General features: G+C 54.9%; 1 protein-coding gene across 5 annotated transcripts in view; it reads left to right on the forward strand.

Annotated features, from left to right (window-relative positions):
- Positions 1–16,623, forward strand: part of LOC138504626 (aminopeptidase N-like) — a 554,696-nt gene that overhangs the window by 401,642 nt on the left and 136,431 nt on the right. For all 5 annotated transcript variants that reach the window (XR_011279874.1, XM_069625220.1, XM_069625223.1 and 2 more), the window contains one exon: positions 5,501–5,577. Coding sequence is in view for 4 of the 5 variants with exons in the window: in XM_069625220.1 (XP_069481321.1) it covers positions 5,501–5,577 (77 nt within the window). In the remaining variant the exon portion in view is untranslated. The remainder of the gene's footprint in view (positions 1–5,500; positions 5,578–16,623) is intronic.

Here is a 16,623-nt window from a genome sequence, read left to right on the forward strand (position 1 = left end):
ATTTGTGTTCCCTTTAACTAACATTGCCAGTCGTCTGATGTCCCTGGAGGGGACTCCACAAATGCCCGATGGCCCCCCCTTTCCATCTGCTGGCGGTGTTCCAAAAGAATCGCAACCCCCCCTTCCCCGGCCTCCTCAGTGCAGCAAACCTGTCCTGCGGCATCTACACTGTAAGCAAAGAAACGAGACACAACGAATGCATTTCCCAGAAGGAAGCAGTCACCTAATCATGGCTGCTCCTCCAACATCTTACTGTCACCCCCCCCCCCCGTGAGGTGTGTTGTTTGCATTCTTCTGAGGCTTCTGCCTGGGTGTAATTTTAGGGGGGACAGGGGTGTTTGTCCCCCCCAACTTTCATGGCACACTATTTTGTCCCCATTCATTTGAATGGGGCACCTTTTCTTCAGAGGTCATGTCCCCCCCAATATTTTCAGCAAAGTTTCTCCACTGGGCTTCTGGCATCCAATCTGTGAGGGGGTGCAGTGGAAGCCGTACCCATGAAGTTGCATGCGGCCCTCCACACTCCTTTGTGCGAGCTCGGTGTTGCAACACCTTTGTGGTGGTGCCCGCGACACATCACTGTTCCTGCTGAGCCCTTTTTGTACTTTGCCACTGGGCACTTGCCCACCTTCCCTGTTGCTACCTCCTGTGGGCCACGTCTTCATCATATCCTGGGCATTTAGACACTCCTCTTAGTATTCGGGCAGCCCTGTCTTGGGCGGTGGCATGCAGGTGACCCCTTTAACCGCGCTCTCTTACGCTGTAAGCAGGACTTTAGTACCAACGGCCGGACAATGTCTAATTCTGGCATAGCAGAGTGTCCCCTACTGTGGCCCTCTACCCCGTAATACATCCCATACATTGTGCACACATAATGAGACGAGACAGAGACCTTTTCTGATTTTGGAAAAAACATCACATTTTTATTGGAAAAGGCATGGTCGCTTTCTTAGGGTCATCCTATCGGGCGGTGCCAGCCCTGCTCAGGCCACAGGTACGCCTGGGCCAAAAACATCCTCCTTTCCCGGGTGGCTCTGCCACGCCTGTGTTAAAAAGTAAATGTCCAAACCGGTGAGCCTTCTCACTTCCATTTCCACTCTTGCGAGAACGGCCTGCCCTGGTGTCCGACAGCCAGTTCAGTCAATGGAGCGAACAAGGCCACTGCATCAGTTGTTGAGGAGTCCCAACCGTCCCGAGTGGTATCAGTGCTCGTCTCACGCCATCCTGGCTGAAGCCGTCATGGCGTGCCTCCTTCTCTAGGCCCGCCCTTGTAACTCCGCCATGCTATGGGGTGGCCCCCGTGACCCTCAATGCCCCCACTACATAGCAACCTGTTGTTCTACTCCCTTAGGTATCATGAGCCTTCTTGCCTTTTCAGTGCTCCGAACATTCCCCCTAGCTAGCCCTAATTGCCCTTGTCATACTGGTGACACCCCGTCTTCAGCACGATCTAATGTGTACCCATCGCCTAATCGCCTGTTCCTGAAGTAAACCAGCGCTCAACTTCCCCATACCACCACTGGTGGCACCAGTTACACCCGGTGTTACCACTAACTGTGTGGCCCATTGATTTTTCAGGAAAGTAACTTTCCCACCTCATGTTGAGCGTAGCCCTGGACCTCTTACCCCTCGTTGAGCGGTCTCCATGTCCTCAAATATTCTGCTGCTCTTACTTGCATGTGACCCGAGGCCTTCCCCGTGCGGCCGTTTGCCCTAACTGCTCATCCGTGCAAGTGGACCATTGCCGTTCGTTGCCAGCCTTTACCTTTAGGCACCACATCACGGAGCGTCGTGCATCTCTGCTGCTACCTGGACCTCCTCCTGGCACTCGTCTATGTGTGCAGCGGTCCCAGAGCATTGGGTCCAAGCCCCCTCATCTGCTCCCTTATTCAGTGACCCCACGGATCGTCTTTCTGAGAGGGCCCTTGACAATCCGCGTGCCTTACCTTGCAAGCATGAGCCCACCATACCAGTGAGCTGTTGCCCCACTGAATCACTTTCCCGCACAAATTATGAAATTAGTAGTTCAGACAGTACCTGCCCCAACAAAATTGCCATGAGAAAATCCACCTCCAGATGTCGGCTTTCTTGCTTGTGCTGCAGGTAAGCTGGACAATACTCCAAAAGCACTTTCAAAACGCAGGAGGCAACACATGCACAAGAATAACTCCCTCAAAATCCCACATTACTGCTCCCTTATCCCCGGACCCCACGCATAGACCTTCCGGGAGTCCTCCCTGCAATCTGTGTGTATTACCAGGAACTTTGACTGCCACATATTCCTTACACCCCTTAGTTGTTGTATCGATCTAATATAATCCTAGTAGCTGCTCGTACGAAGCTGCTAACTCGCTCCACCCACATTTCGCTGCAGGCCGACTGGTCCCTGGAGCAGTAATGCCTCAGTAAATGCTGCTTCCTTATTACTTATTTCCTTTATGTGGCCCTACGGCCGTACCTGGCCCGTACTCACATATAATTATCTAAATCCAAACTCCACCCAAGCCAAACCCCCACTTTGTCCACCATTTATAACTGCTCACATTTTAACTAGAGGTGCCCCCCCCTTTGGTTTCCATTGTGCCCCCCCTTTCCGCACACAGGTGTTTCCTGTTTTGCTTGATTCTTCTATCCTGTTCCCCTTTCTCCCTCCGGCCTGCTTCTGCAGGAGTCTGTTCTGATACATTCTGGTTTCACCATCTCTGTCTTGTGGCCAATGCTGGATTTTACTTTTATGGACTTCATTCATTCACGGTGCGTCACTCTTTCTCAACTCTCATGCTGGACTTCTTTTGCATCTTGTACTCATGGTGGCCCTGAATCATGCTGTTCCCATCTTCATCTTGTATCCTGGCTTGCAACATTATGTGTTACTAATGACTTCTGCAATTGTATTCGCTCTCCCTGCTTGCTTCGCCACTCTTTTTGACTGCTTACTCTCAGTTCTCTCCTCCTCTCCACCTTCTACCTTTTCCTATATCCTCCTCTCCTCCCCTTACTTTCTTCTATGCACTTACTCTATCAGAATTGTCCCTGGCCCTAGTATGGTAGCAACCTCGTCTGTCTCCTATCCTCTCCCCTTACTGTTCCTCCCTCCCCTACAGGACTATCTGAAATGCCGTCAGGCCTAGTACAGTAGTCCCCTGTCTGTTTCCATTCCTTCCCACTCTCCCCCTCCCATTCTTATCTATGTCTTATCTCTTGCACTATCTGAAATGTCGTCAGGCCGAGTACGAGAGTTAATTTCACATCCTTACTGTTCATGGCCTGTAAGAATGTCATTGCATTTCCCTTATTCCCTCCCTTGCCTTGAAGCGCTTTGAAACACATTGTGTATAGGCGCTATATAAATAAACTATCTTATCATGACTATAGTGTAGATCTATGCATATTGTAAACCGTAATTACCTCTTTCTGCACCCTTTCCAACCGTGCTGCCATCCCTTGCGTCCCCCACATAAATGGTGCACCAATGTCCGTGTGTTATTCCTCAAAGCTGGTTTGATTTCACTTAACAGAGTCACCTTTTGATCCCTCCCCTCCTGTGACACGCGCATAGATTTGCATATCAGCCACATATGAATCGAGAACGATCTGCTGGTTATGGAGTAGATCCATTTGACCGTTCCTGTTGAGACTTATTTAATTTTTTGTTTATCTTATTGTTTAAAGAGTGGACCTGGCTCGAGAGCAGTGGCGCGCTGTAATGGGGGTGTACAGGGATATTACATAGTATTGTGCATGTAGGGGAACCCTGAGGAACAGGGGAGCTCCGTGGCATTAGGACGCGATTCTCTAAGCAGTTCACACAGCTGCCTTCTAATGGCGTTCAATGACATGTGAGAGGTTGACTTGGTCAAAAGCTGAGAAGTAATCCAGCAGAATCAGCAGGATCGCGATCCTTCCTCCGCGGAGGAAAGGAAAGCACCTGAAACTATGGCGCTATGCTTCGGCATCCAGCAGAATCAGCAGGATCAAGATCCTTCCTCCGCGGAGGAAAGGAAAGCAGCGGAAACTCTTGCGCTATGCTTCGGCATCCAGCAGAATCAGCAGGATCGCGATCCTTCCTCCGTGGAGGAAAGGAAAGCAGCGGAAACTCTGGCGCTATGCTTCAGCATCCAGCAGAATCAGCAGGATCGCAATCCTTCCTCCGCGGAGGAAAGGAAAGCACCTGAAACTCTGGCGCTATGCTTTGGCATCCAGCAGAATCAGCAAGATCGAGATCCTTCCTCCGCGGAGGAAAGGAAAGCAGCGGAAACTCTGGCGCTATGCTTCGGCATCCAGCAGAATCAGCAGGATCGCGATCCTTCCTCCGCGGAGGAAAGGAAAGCACCTGAAACTCTGGCGCTATGCTTCGGCATCAAGCAGAATCAGCAGGATCGAGATCCTTCTTCTGCGGAGGAAAGGAAAGCAGCAGAAACTCTGGCGCTATGCTTCGGCATCCAGCAGAATCAGCAGGATCGAGATCCTTCCTCTGTGGAGGAAAGAAAAGCAGCGGAAACTCTGGCGCTATGCTTCAGCATCCAGCAGAATCAGCAGAATCGCGTTCCTTCCTCCACGGAGGAAAGGAAAGCAGCAGAAACTCTGGCGCTATGCTTCGGAGGGGGTGCAGAGAGAGGCAGTGCGGGTGCCAGGGGTGTATGTGGCGCTGGTAACTCCCCTGGGACCCCTGGTGATGCCCTTGTGACCTCTGGCTCAGAGATTCACGGGGGGAGCACCATGAACGCAAAGGAAACGTAGAGATCATGACGTATTGCGGTGTGTATGGAATAGTGGCTAGAAACTAGGGAAGGGGAAGCTTGGAGGAGACCCCCCCAAATAAGAAAATCCTGGGAAAAAACTCCACAAAAAAACCTGCCAATCCTAGAACCTCCCCCCACCACATTACAAGCAGGAAGTGAGAGGCTGGTGAAAGAGGGGGTACCATTGGGCTTCCTTAGAGTTGGCAGCCACAGCCACAGGGGTCTTTGGGACACCCGCCATTTGCTTCTTTGGTCTCTAGATATCCTTCATTGGAAAGTTAAATGTCAATCCTTTGCATGGCACAATAAACTTCATTTCAATCCCAGGATTCCCCCATCTGGAAACAAAGCATTTAGATTAGTATCAAATGCTGGCAAGATTCCCCCAAAATGACCTTCCCCTGAGGCCCCATACTTCTCTTCTCGCTGTGTCTTATGAGTTCCAGTATTGCAGTGCCCCCTTCAGGTGGGGTGAGATATTCTTTAAAATGATGGTCCTTATTAGGTTAATCAGGCAACGTATGAAGTACCCCTGGAGTTCTTATTGTAATTTGTGCACGTATCATGAGAATGTTTCCATGGCTACCCTATCAAGACTCTGTGGTGCTTCTGCCGAAGTGCATCACCGCCATGAACTGAATTGCCGCCATGAGTTGTGTCGTCGCCATGCGTTGCATCGCAGCCATGATGCTGTGACTAGGCCTTTATAAGGGATTGTGTCATTGCACAGTGATGAGGTACTTGTCTTCCCTTTACAGATACACGTGGTCTGTTCCAGTGACGTCAATGAAAGCTGGAAGTCTTCAGTCCGATTACTGGCTGATGGAGCCTTCAGGTAACAAACAGCATTTCAAAATGGTGGCGTCTTGCTGTCCTCTTAAAGACATTCATTAAATGCACAACAGGCAAAGTCTTTGGGTTGCCCAATGGCCTCACCACTGCCTATATGGCGCACCAGGGTCACGAGTATAAGCCACGCCCACAGGATAAGTGATGGGGGCTGGGTCAAAGTGTGAGCTTGAAAATACTATAAAATAAAGACAGGGCAGTTCTGGAACACAGACAGTTTTAAAAAAAAATGTAATTGATATTATGATAAAATAACACAATTTGCTATATTAACAAAATATGACATAATGGCATGCTCGATATGCCATGCAGGGAATTAATGCAGGCACCAGAGCACAGCATTGTTAGTATTTTAACGAGATCAGTATTCCTGCACCTCCCAGGGATGATGCTTCCTTCCCCCTGGGCTGAGTATTCCTGCACCTCCCAGTGATGGTTGCTTCCTCCCCCCTGGGCTGAGTATTCCTGCACCTCCCAGTGATGGTTGCTTCCTTCCCCTGGGGCTGATTATTCCTGAACCTCTCAGGGATGGTTGCTTCCTTCCCCTGGGGCTGAGTATTCCTGCACCTCCCAGTGATGGTTGCTTCCTTCCCCTGGGGCTGATTATTCCTGAACCTCTCAGGGATGGTTGCTTCCTTCTCCCTGGGCTGAGTATTCCTGCACCTCCCAGTGATGGTTGCTTCCTTCCCCTGGGGCTGATTATTCCTGAACCTCTCAGGGATGGTTGCTTCCTTCTCCCTGGGCTGAGTATTCCTGCACCTCCCAGTGATGGTTGCTTCCTCCCCCCTCGGCTGAGTATTCCTGCACCTCCCAGTGATGGTTTCTTCCTTCACCCTGGGCTGAGCATTCCTGCACCTCCCAGTGATGGTTGCTTCCTTCCCCTGGGCTGAGTATTCCTGCACCTCCCAGTGATGGTGCTTCCTTCCCCCTCGGCTGAGTATTCCTGCACCTCCCAGTGATGGTTGCTTTCCCCCCCTGGGCTGAGTATTCCTGCACCTCCCAGGGATGGTTGCTTCCTTCCCCCTGGGCTGAGTATTCCTGCACCGCCCAGTGATGGTTGCTTCCTTCCACCTGGGCTGAGTATTCCTGCACCTCCCAGTGATGGTTGCTTCCTCCCGCCTGAGCTGAGTATTCCTGCACCTCCCAGTGATGGTTGCTTCCTCCCACCTGGGCTGAGTATTCCTGCACCTCCCAGTGATGGTTGCTTCCTCCCACCTGGGCTGAGTATTCCTGCACCTCCCAGTGATGGTTGCTTCCTCCCCCCTTGGCTGAGTATTCCTGCACCCCCCAGGGATGGTTCCTTCCTTCCCCCTGGGCTGAGTATTCCTGTCCCTGCACCCCCTTAGGGATGACGCTTCCTTCCCCCTGGGCTGAGTATTCCTGCACCTCCCAGGGATGGTGCTTCCTTTCACCTGGGCTGAGTATTCCTGCACCTCCCAGGGATGGTTGCTTCCTCCCCCTGGGCTGAGTATTCCTGTCCCTGCACCCCCTTAGGGATGGTTGCTTCCTTCCCCCTGGGCTGAGTATTCCTGCACCTCCCAGGGATGGTTGCTTCCTTCCCCCTGGGCTGAGTATTCCTGCACCTCCCAGTGATGGTTGCTTCCTCCCGCCTGGGCTGAGTATTCCTGCACCTCCCAGGGATGGTTGCTTCCTCCTCCCTGGGCTGAGTATTCCTGCCCCTCCCAGTGATGGTTACTTCCTCCCGCCTGGGATGAGTATTCCTGCACCTCTCAGGGATGGTTGCTTCCTCCTCCCTAGGCTGAGTATTCCTGCACCTCCAAGTGATGGTTGCTTCTTTCCCCCAGGGCTGAGTATTCCTGCACCTCCCAGTGATGGTGCTTCCTTCCCCCTGGGCTGAGTATTCCTGCACCTCCCAGTGATGGTTGCTTCGTTCCCCCTGGGCTGAGTATTCCTGACACCTCCCAGTGATGTTTGCTTCCTTCCCCCTGGGATGAGTATTCCTGCACCTCCCAGGGATGGTTGCTTCCTCCCCCCTGGGCTGAGTATTCCTGTCCCTGCACCCCCTTAGGGATGGTTGCTTCCTTCCCCCTGGGCTGAGTATTCCTGCACCTCCCAGGGATGGTTGCTTCCTTCCCCCTGGGCTGAGTATTCCTGCACCTCCCAGTGATGGTTAATTCCTCCCGCCTGGGATGAGTATTCCTGCACCTCCCAGGGATGGTTGCTTCCTCTTGCCTGGGCTGAGTATTCCTGCACCTCCCAGGGATGGTTACTTCCTCCCGCCTGGGCTGAGTATTCCTGCACCTCCCAGGGATGGTTGCTTCCTCCCCTCGGGCTGAGTATTCCTGCACCCCCTTAGAGATGGTTGCTTCCTTCCCCCTGGGCTGAGTATTCCTGCACCTCCCAGGGATGGTTGCTTCCTTCCCCCTAGGCTGAGTATTCCTGCACCTCCCAGTTATGTTTGCTTCCTTCCCCCAGCTCTGGGTATTCCTGCACCTCCCAGTGATGGTTGCTTCCTTCGCCCTGGGCTGAGTATTCCTGCACCTCCCAGTTATGTTTGCTTCCTTCCCCCAGCTCTGGGTATTCCTGCACCTCCCAGTGATGGTTGCTTCCTTCCCCCTGGGCTGAGTATTCTTACACCTCCCAGTGATAGTTGCTTCCTTCCCCCTGGGCTGAGTATTCCTGCACCTCCCAGTGATGGTTGCTTCCTTCGCCCTGGGCTGAGTATTCCTGCACCTCCTGGTGATGGTTGCTTCCTCCTCCCTGGGCTGAGTATTCCTGCACCTCCCAGTGATGTTTGCTTCCTTCCCCCAGCTCTGGGTATTCCTGCACCTCCCAGTGATGGTTGCTTCCTTCGCCCTGGGCTGAGTATTCCTGCACCTCCTGGTGATGGTTGCTTCCTCCTCCCTGGGCTGAGTATTCCTGCACCTCCCAGTGATGTTTGCTTCCTTCCTCCTGGGCTGAGTATTCCTGCACCTCCCAGTGATGGTTGCTTCCTCCCGCCTGGGCTGAGTATTCCTGCCCCCCCAGTGATGGTTGCTTCCTCCTCCCTGGGCTGAGTATTCCTGCCCCTCCCAGTGATGGTTGCTTCCTTCCCCCTGGGCTGAGTATTCTTGCACCTCCCAGTGATGGTTGCTTCCTTCCCCCTGGGCTGAGTATTCCTGCACCTCCTGGTGATGGTTGCTTCCTCCTCCCTGGGCTGAGTATTCCTGCACCTCCCAGTGATGTTTGCTTCCTTCCCCCTGGGCTGAGTATTCCTGCACCTCCCAGTGATGGTTGCTTCCTTCCCCCTGGGATGAGTATTCCTGCACCCCCAGGGATGGTTCCGTCCTTCCCCCTGGGCTGAGTATTCCTGCACCTCCTAGTGATGGTTGCTTCCTTCCCCCTGGGATGAGTATTCCTGCACCCCCAGGGATGGTTCCGTCCTTCCCCCTGGGCTGAGTATTCCTGCACCTCCTAGTGATGGTTGCTCCCTTCCCCCTGGGCTGAGTATTCCTGCACCTCCCAGTTATGTTTGCTTCCTTCCCCCTACGCTGAGTATTCCTGCACCTCCCAGAGTATTCCTGCACCCCCAGGGATGGTTCCTTCCTTCCCCCTGGGCTGAGTATTCCTGCACCTCCCAGTGATGTTTGCTTCCTTCGCCCTGGGCTGAGTATTCCTGCACGTCCCAGTGATGGGTCCTTCTTTCCCCCTGGGCTGAGTATTCCTGCACCTCTCAGAGATGGGTGCTTCCTTCCCTTGGGGCTGAGTATTCCTGCACCTCCCAGTGATGGTTGCTTCCTTCCCCCTGGGCTGAGTATTCCTGCACCTCCTGGTGATGGTTGCTTCCTCCTCCCTGGGCTGAGTATTCCTGCACCTCCCAGTAATGGTTGCTTCCTTCCCCCTGGGATGAGTATTCCTGCACCCCCAGGGATGGCTCCGTCCTTCCCCCTGGGCTGAGTATTCCTGCACCTCCTAGTGATGGGTGCTTCCTTCCCCCTGGGCTGAGTATTCCTGCACCTCCCAGTGATGGTTTCTTCCTTCCCCCTTGGCTGAATATTCCTGCACCTCCCAGTGATGGTTGCTTCCTTCCCCCTGGGCTGAGCATTACTGCACCCCCTTAGGGATGGTTACTTCCTCCCACCTGGGCTGAGTATTCCTGCACCTCCCAGGGATGGTTGCTTCCTCCCTCCTGGGCTGAGTATTCCTGCACCCCCTTAGAGATGGTTGCTTCCTTCCCCCTGGGCTGAGTATTCCTGCACCCCCAGGGATGGTTCCGTCCTTCCCCCTGGGCTGAGTATTCCTGCACCTCCTAGTGATGGTTGCTTCCTTCCCCCTGGGCTGAGTATTCCTGCACCCCCAGGGATGGTTCCTTCCTTCCCCCTGGGCTGAGTATTCCTGCACCTCCCAGTGATGTTTGCTTCCTTCCCCCTGCGCTGAGTATTCCTGCACCTCACAGTGATGGTTGCTTCCTTCCCCCTGGGCTGAGTATTCCTGAACCTCCTAGTGATGGTTGCTTCCTTCCCCCTGGGCTGAGTATTCCTCCACCTCCCAGTGATGGTTGATTCCTTCCCCCTGGGCTGAGTATTCCTGCACCTCCCAGTGATGGTTGCTTCCTTCCCCCTGGGATGAGTATTCCTGCACCCCCAAGGATGGTTCCTTCCTTCCCCCTGGGCTGAGTATTCCTGCACCTCCCAGTGATGTTTGCTTCCTTCCCCCTGCACTGAGTATTCCTGCACCTCCCAGTGATGGTTGCTTCGTTCCCCCTGGGCTGAGTATTCCTGAACCTCCTAGTGATGGTTGCTTCCTTGCCCCTGGGCTGAGTATTCCTGCACCTCCCAGTGATGGTTGCTTCCTTCCCTCTTGGCTGAGTATTCCTGCACCTCCCAGTGATGGTTGCTTCCTTCCCCCTGGGATGAGTATTCCTGCACCTCCCAGGGATGGTTGTTTCCTTCCACCTGCGCTGAGTATTCCTGCACCTCCCAGTGATGGTTGCTTCCTCCCCCCTGGGATGAGTATTCCTGCACCTCCCAGTGATGGTTGCTTCCTTCCCCCTGGACTGAGTATTCCTGCACCTCCCAGTGATGGTTGCTTCCTCCTCCCTGGGCTGAGTATTCCTGCACCTCCCAGGGATGGTTGCTTCCTCCCCCCTGGGCTGACTATTCCTGCACCCCCTTTGAGATGGTTTCTTCCTTCCCCCTGGGCTGAGTATTCCTGCACCTCCCAGGGATGGTTGCTTCCTTCCCCCTGGGCTGAGTATTCCTGCACCTTCCACTGATGGTTGCTTCCTTCCCCCTGGGCTGAGTATTCTTGCACCTCCCAGGGATGGTTGCTTCCTCCCGCCTGGGCTGAGTATTCCTGCACCTCCCAGTGATGGTTGCTTCCTCCCACCTGGGCTGAGTATTCCTGCCCCTCCCAGTGATGGTTGCTTCCTCCCGCCTGGGCTGAGTATTCCTGCACCTCTCAGTGATGGTTGCTTCCTTCCCCCTGGGCTGAGTATTCCTGCCCCTCCCAGTGATGGTTGCTTCCTTCCCCCTGGGCTGAGTATTCCTGTACCTCCTGGTGATGGTTGCTTCCTCCTCCCTGGGCTGAGTATTCCTGCACCTCCCAGTGATGTTTGCTTCCTTCCCCCTGCGCTCAGTATTCCTGCACCTCCCAGAGTATTCCTGCACCCCCAGGGATGGTTGCTTCCTCCCCCCTGGGCTGAGTATTCCTGCACCCTCTTAGGGATGGTTGCTTCCTTCCCCCTGCGCTGAGTATTCCTGCACCCCCAAGGATGGTTCCTTCCTTCCCCCTGGGCTGAGTATTCCTGCACCTCCCAGTGATGGTTGCTTCCTTCCCCCTGTGCTGAGTATTCCTGCACCTCCCAGTGATGGTTGTTTCCTCCTGCCTGGGCTGAGTATTCCTGCGCCTCTCAGTGATGCTTGCTTCCTTCCCTTGGGGCTGAGTATTCCTGCACCTCCCAGTGATGGTTGCTTCCCCCCCCTGGGCTGAGTATTCCTGCACCTCCCAGTGATGGTTGCTCCCTCCTCCCTGGGCTGAGTATTCCTGCACCTCCCAGTGATGGTTGTTTCCTCCTGCCTGGGATGAGTATTCCTGCACCTCCCAGTGATGGTTGCTTCCTTCCCCCTGGGCTGAGTATTCCTGCACCTCCCAGTGATGGTTGCTTCCTTCCCCCTGTGCTGAGTATTCCTGCACCTCTCAGTGATGGTTGCTTCCTTCCCTTGGGGCTGAGTATTCCTGCACCTCCCAGTGATGGTTGCTTCCTTCCACCTGGGCTGAGTATTCCTGCACCTCCAAGTGATGGTTGCTTCTTTCCCCAGGGGCTGAGTATTCCTGCACCTCCCAGTGATGGTTGCTTCCTTCCCCCTGGGCTGAGTATTCCTGCACCTCCCAGGGATGGTTGCTACCTCCCCCCTGGGCTGAGTATTCCTGCACCCCCTTAGGGATGGTTGCTTCCTTCCCCCTGGGCTGAGTATTCCTGCACCTCCCAGGGATGGTTGCTTCCTCCACCCTGGGCTGAGTATTCCTGCACCTCCCAGTGATGGTTGTTTCCTCCTGCCTGGGATGAGTATTCCTGCACCTCCCAGTGATAGTTGCTTCCTTCCCCCTGGGCTGAGTATTCATGCACCTCCCACTGATGGTTGCTTCCTTCCCCCTGGGCTGAGTATTCCTGCACCTCCCAGTGATGGTGCTTCCTTCCCGCTGGGCTGAGTATTCCTGCACCTCCCAGTGATGGTTGCTTCCTCCCACCTGGGCTGAGTATTCCTGCACCTCCCAGTGATGGTTGCTTCCTTCCCCCTAGGCTGAGTATTCCTGCACCTCCTAGAGATGGTTGCTTCCTCCCGCCTGGGCTGAGTATTCCTGCACCTCCGAGTGATGGTTGATTCCTTCCCCCGTGGCTGAGTATTCCTGCACCTCCCAGTGATGGTTGCTTCCTTCCCCCTGGGCTGAGTATTCCTGCACCTCCTAGTGATGGTTGCTTCCTCCCGCCTGGGCTGAGTATTCCTGCACCTCCGAGTGATGGTTGCTTCCTCCCACCCGGGCTGAGTATTCCTGCACCTCCCAGTGATGGTTGCTTCCTTCCCCCTGGGCTGAGTATTCCTGCACCTCCCAGTGATGGTTGCTTCCTTCCCCCTGGGCTGAGCATTACTGCACCCTCTTAGGGATGGTTGCTTCCTTCCCCCTGCGCTGAGTATTCCTGCACCTCCCAGTGATGGTTGCTTCCTTCCCCCAGGGCTGAGTATTCCTGCACCTCCCAGTGATGGCTGCTTCCTCCTCCCTGGGCTGAGTATTCCTGCACCTCTCAGGCATGGTTACTTCCTTCCACCTTGGCTGAGTATTCCGGCACCTCTAGTGATGGTTGCTTCCTTTCCCTGCCCTGAGTATTCCTGCACCACCCAGTGATGGTTGCTTCCTCCTCCCTGGGCTGAGTACTCCTGCACCTCTCAGGCATGGTTGCTTCCTTACCCCTGGGCTGAGTATTCCTGCACCTCCCAGTGATGGTTGCCTCCTTCCCCTGGGATGAGTATTCCTGCACCTCCCAGTGATGGTTGCTTCCTTCCCCTTGCGCTGAGTATTCCTGCAGCTCCCAGTGATGGTTGCTTTCTAACCCTGGGATGAGTATTCATGCACCTCTCAGTGATGGTTGCTTCCTTCCCCCGGGATGAGTATGCCTGCACCTCTCTGTGATGGTTGCTTCCTCCCCCCGGGACTGAGTATTCCTGCACCTCCCAGTGATTGTTGCTTCCTTCCCCCGGGATGAGTATTCCTGCACCTCTCAGTGATGGTTGCTTCCTTCCCCTGGGGGTGAGTATTCCTGCACCTCCCAGGCATGGTTGCTTCCTTCCTCCTGGGCTTAGTATTCCGGCACCTCCCAGTGATGGTTGCTTCCTTCCCCCTGTGCTGAGTATTCCTGCACCTCCCAGTGATGGTTGCTTCCTTCCCCATGGGCTGAGTATTCCTGAACCCCCCATTGATGGTTGCTTCCTTCCCCCTGCGCTGGGTAGTCCTGCACCCCCCAGGGATGGTTGCTTCCTTCCCCCTGGGCTGAGTATTCCTGCACCTCCCACTGATGGTTGCTTCCTTCCCTTGGGGCTGAGTATTCCTGCACCTCCCAGTGATGGTTGCTTCCTACCCCTGCGCTGGGTATTCCTGCACCCCCCCAGGGATGGTTGCTTCATTCCCCCTGGGCTGAGTATTCCTGCACCCCCCAGTGATGGTTGCTTCCTCCTCCCTGGGCTGAGTATTCCTGCACCTCTCAGGAAACGTTACTTCCTTCCCCCTAGGCTGAGTATTCCGGCACCTCCTAGTGATGGTTGCTTCCTTCCCCTGGGATGAGTATTCCTGCACCTCTCAGTGATAGTTACTTCCTTCCCCCGGGATGAGTATTCCTGCACAACTCAGTGATGGTTGCTTCCTCCACCCTGGGCTGAGTATTCCTGCACCTCCCAGTGATGGTTGCTTCCTCCCGCCTGGGCTGAGTATTCCTGCACCTCCCAGTGATGGTTGATTCCTTCCCCCGTGGCTGAGTATTCCTGCACCTCCCATTGATGGTTGCTTCCTTCCCCTGGGGGTGAGTATTCCTGCACCTCTCAGGCATGGTTGCTTCCTTCCTCCTGGGGTGAGTATTCCGGAACCTCCCAGTGATGGTTGCTTCCTTCCCCCTGGGTTGAGTATTCCTGCACCTCCCAGTGATGGTTGCTTCCTTCCTCATGGGCTGAGTATTCCTGAACCTCCCAGTGATGGTTGCTTCCTTCCCCCTGCGCTGGGTATTCCTGCACCCCCCAGGGATGGTTGCTTCCTTCCCCCTGGGCTGAGTATTCCTGCACCTCCCACTGATGGTTGCTTCCTTCCCTTGGGGCTGAGTATTCCTGCACCTCCCAGTGATGGTTGCTTCCTACCCCTGCGCTGGGTATTCCTGCACCCCCCCCAGGGATGGTTGCTTCCTTCCCCCTGGGCTGAGTATTCCTGCACCTCCCAGTGATGGTTGCTTCCTCCTCCCTGGGCTGAGTATTCCTGCACCTCTCAGGCAACGTTGCTTCCTTCCCCCTAGGCTGAGTATTCCGGCACCTCCTAGTGATGGTTGCTTCCTTCCCTTGGGATGAGTATTCCTGCACCTCTCAGTGATAGTTACTTCCTTCCCCCGGGATGAGTATTCCTGCACAACTCAGTGATGGTTGCTTCCTCCACCCTGGGCTGAGTATTCCTGCACCTCCCAGTGATGGTTGCTTCCTTCCCCCTGGGATGAGTATTCCTGCACCCCCAGGGATGGTTCCGTACTTCCCCCTGGGCTGAGTATTCCTGCACCTCCTAGTGATGGTTGCTTCCTTCCCCTGGGGGTGAGTATTCCTGCACCTCTCAGGCATGGTTGCTTCCTTCCTCCTGGGGTGAGTATTCCGGAACCTCCCAGTGATGGTTGCTTCCTTCCCCCTGGGTTGAGTATTCCTGAACCTCCCAGTGATGGTTGCTTCCTTCCTCATGGGCTGAGTATTCCTGAACCTCCCAATGATGGTTGCTTCCTTCCCCCTGCGCTGGGTATTCCTGCACCCCCCAGGGATGGTTGCTTCCTTCCCCCTGGGCTGAGTATTCCTGCACCTCCCACTGATGGTTGCTTCCTTCCCTTGGGGCTGAGTATTCCTGCACCTCCCAGTGATGGTTGCTTCCTACCCCTGCGCTGGGTATTCCTGCACCCCCCCCAGGGATGGTTGCTTCCTTCCCCCTGGGCTGAGTATTCCTGCACCTCCCAGTGATGGTTGCTTCCTCCTCCCTGGGCTGAGTATTCCTGCACCTCTCAGGCAACGTTGCTTCCTTCCCCCTAGGCTGAGTATTCCGGCACCTCCTAGTGATGGTTGCTTCCTTCCCTTGGGATGAGTATTCCTGCACCTCTCAGTGATAGTTACTTCCTTCCCCCGGGATGAGTATTCCTGCACAACTCAGTGATGGTTGCTTCCTCCACCCTGGGCTGAGTATTCCTGCACCTCCCAGTGATGGTTGCTTCCTTCCCCCTGGGATGAGTATTCCTGCACCCCCAGGGATGGTTCCGTACTTCCCCCTGGGCTGAGTATTCCTGCACCTCCTAGTGATGGTTGCTTCCTTCCCCCTGGGCTGAGTATTCCTGCACCTCCCAGTGATGGTTGCTTCCTTCCCCCTGGGCTGAGCATTACTGCATCCCTTTAGGGATGGTTACTTCCTCCCACCTGGGCTGAGTATTCCTGCACCTCCCAGTGATGGTTGCTTCCTCCTCCCTGGGCTGAGTATTCCTGCACCTCCCAGGGATGGTTGCTTCCTCCCCCCTGGGCTGAGTATTCCTGCACCCCCTTTGAGATGGTTGCTTCCTTCCCCCTGGGCTGAGTATTCCTGCACCTCCCAGGGATGGTTGCTTCCTTCCCCCTGGGCTGAGTATTCCTGCACCTCCCACTGATGGTTGCTTCCCTCCCCCTGGGCTGAGTATTATTGCACCTCCCAGGGATGGTTGCTTCCTCCCGCCTAGGCTGAGTATTCCTGCACCTCCCAGTGATGGTTGCTTCCTCCCGCCTGGGCTGAGTATTCCTGCCCCTCCCAGTGATGGTTGCTTCCTCCCGCCTGGGCTGAGTATTCCTGCACCTCTCAGTGATGGTTGCTTCCTTCCCCCTGGGCTGAATATTCCTGCCCCTCCCAGTGATGGTTGCTTCCTTCCCCCTGGGCTGAGTATTCCTGTACCTCCTGGTGATGGTTGCTTCATCCTCCCTGGGCTGAGTATTCCTGCACCTCCCAGTGATGTTTGCTTCCTTCCCCCTGCGCTCAGTATTCCTGCACCTCCCAGAGTATTCCTGCACCCCCAGGGATGGTTCCTTCCTTCCGCCTGGGCTGAGTATTCCTGCACCTCCCAGTGATGTTTGCTTCCTTCCCCCTGCGCTGAGTATTCCTGCACCTCCCAGTGATGGTTGCTTCCTTCCCCCTGGGCTGAATATTCCTGCACCTCTCAGTGATGGTTGCTTCCTTCCCCCTGTGCTGAGTATTCCTGCACCTCCCAGTGATGGTTGCTTCCTTCCCTCTGTGCTGAGTATTCCTGCACCTCCCAGTGATGGTTTCTTCCTTCGCCCTGGGCTGAGTA

Source organism: Ambystoma mexicanum, chromosome 11, assembly GCF_040938575.1.
Source record: "Ambystoma mexicanum isolate Mex_15411 chromosome 11, UKY_AmexF1_1, whole genome shotgun sequence".
Lineage (NCBI taxonomy): Eukaryota > Metazoa > Chordata > Amphibia > Caudata > Ambystomatidae > Ambystoma > Ambystoma mexicanum.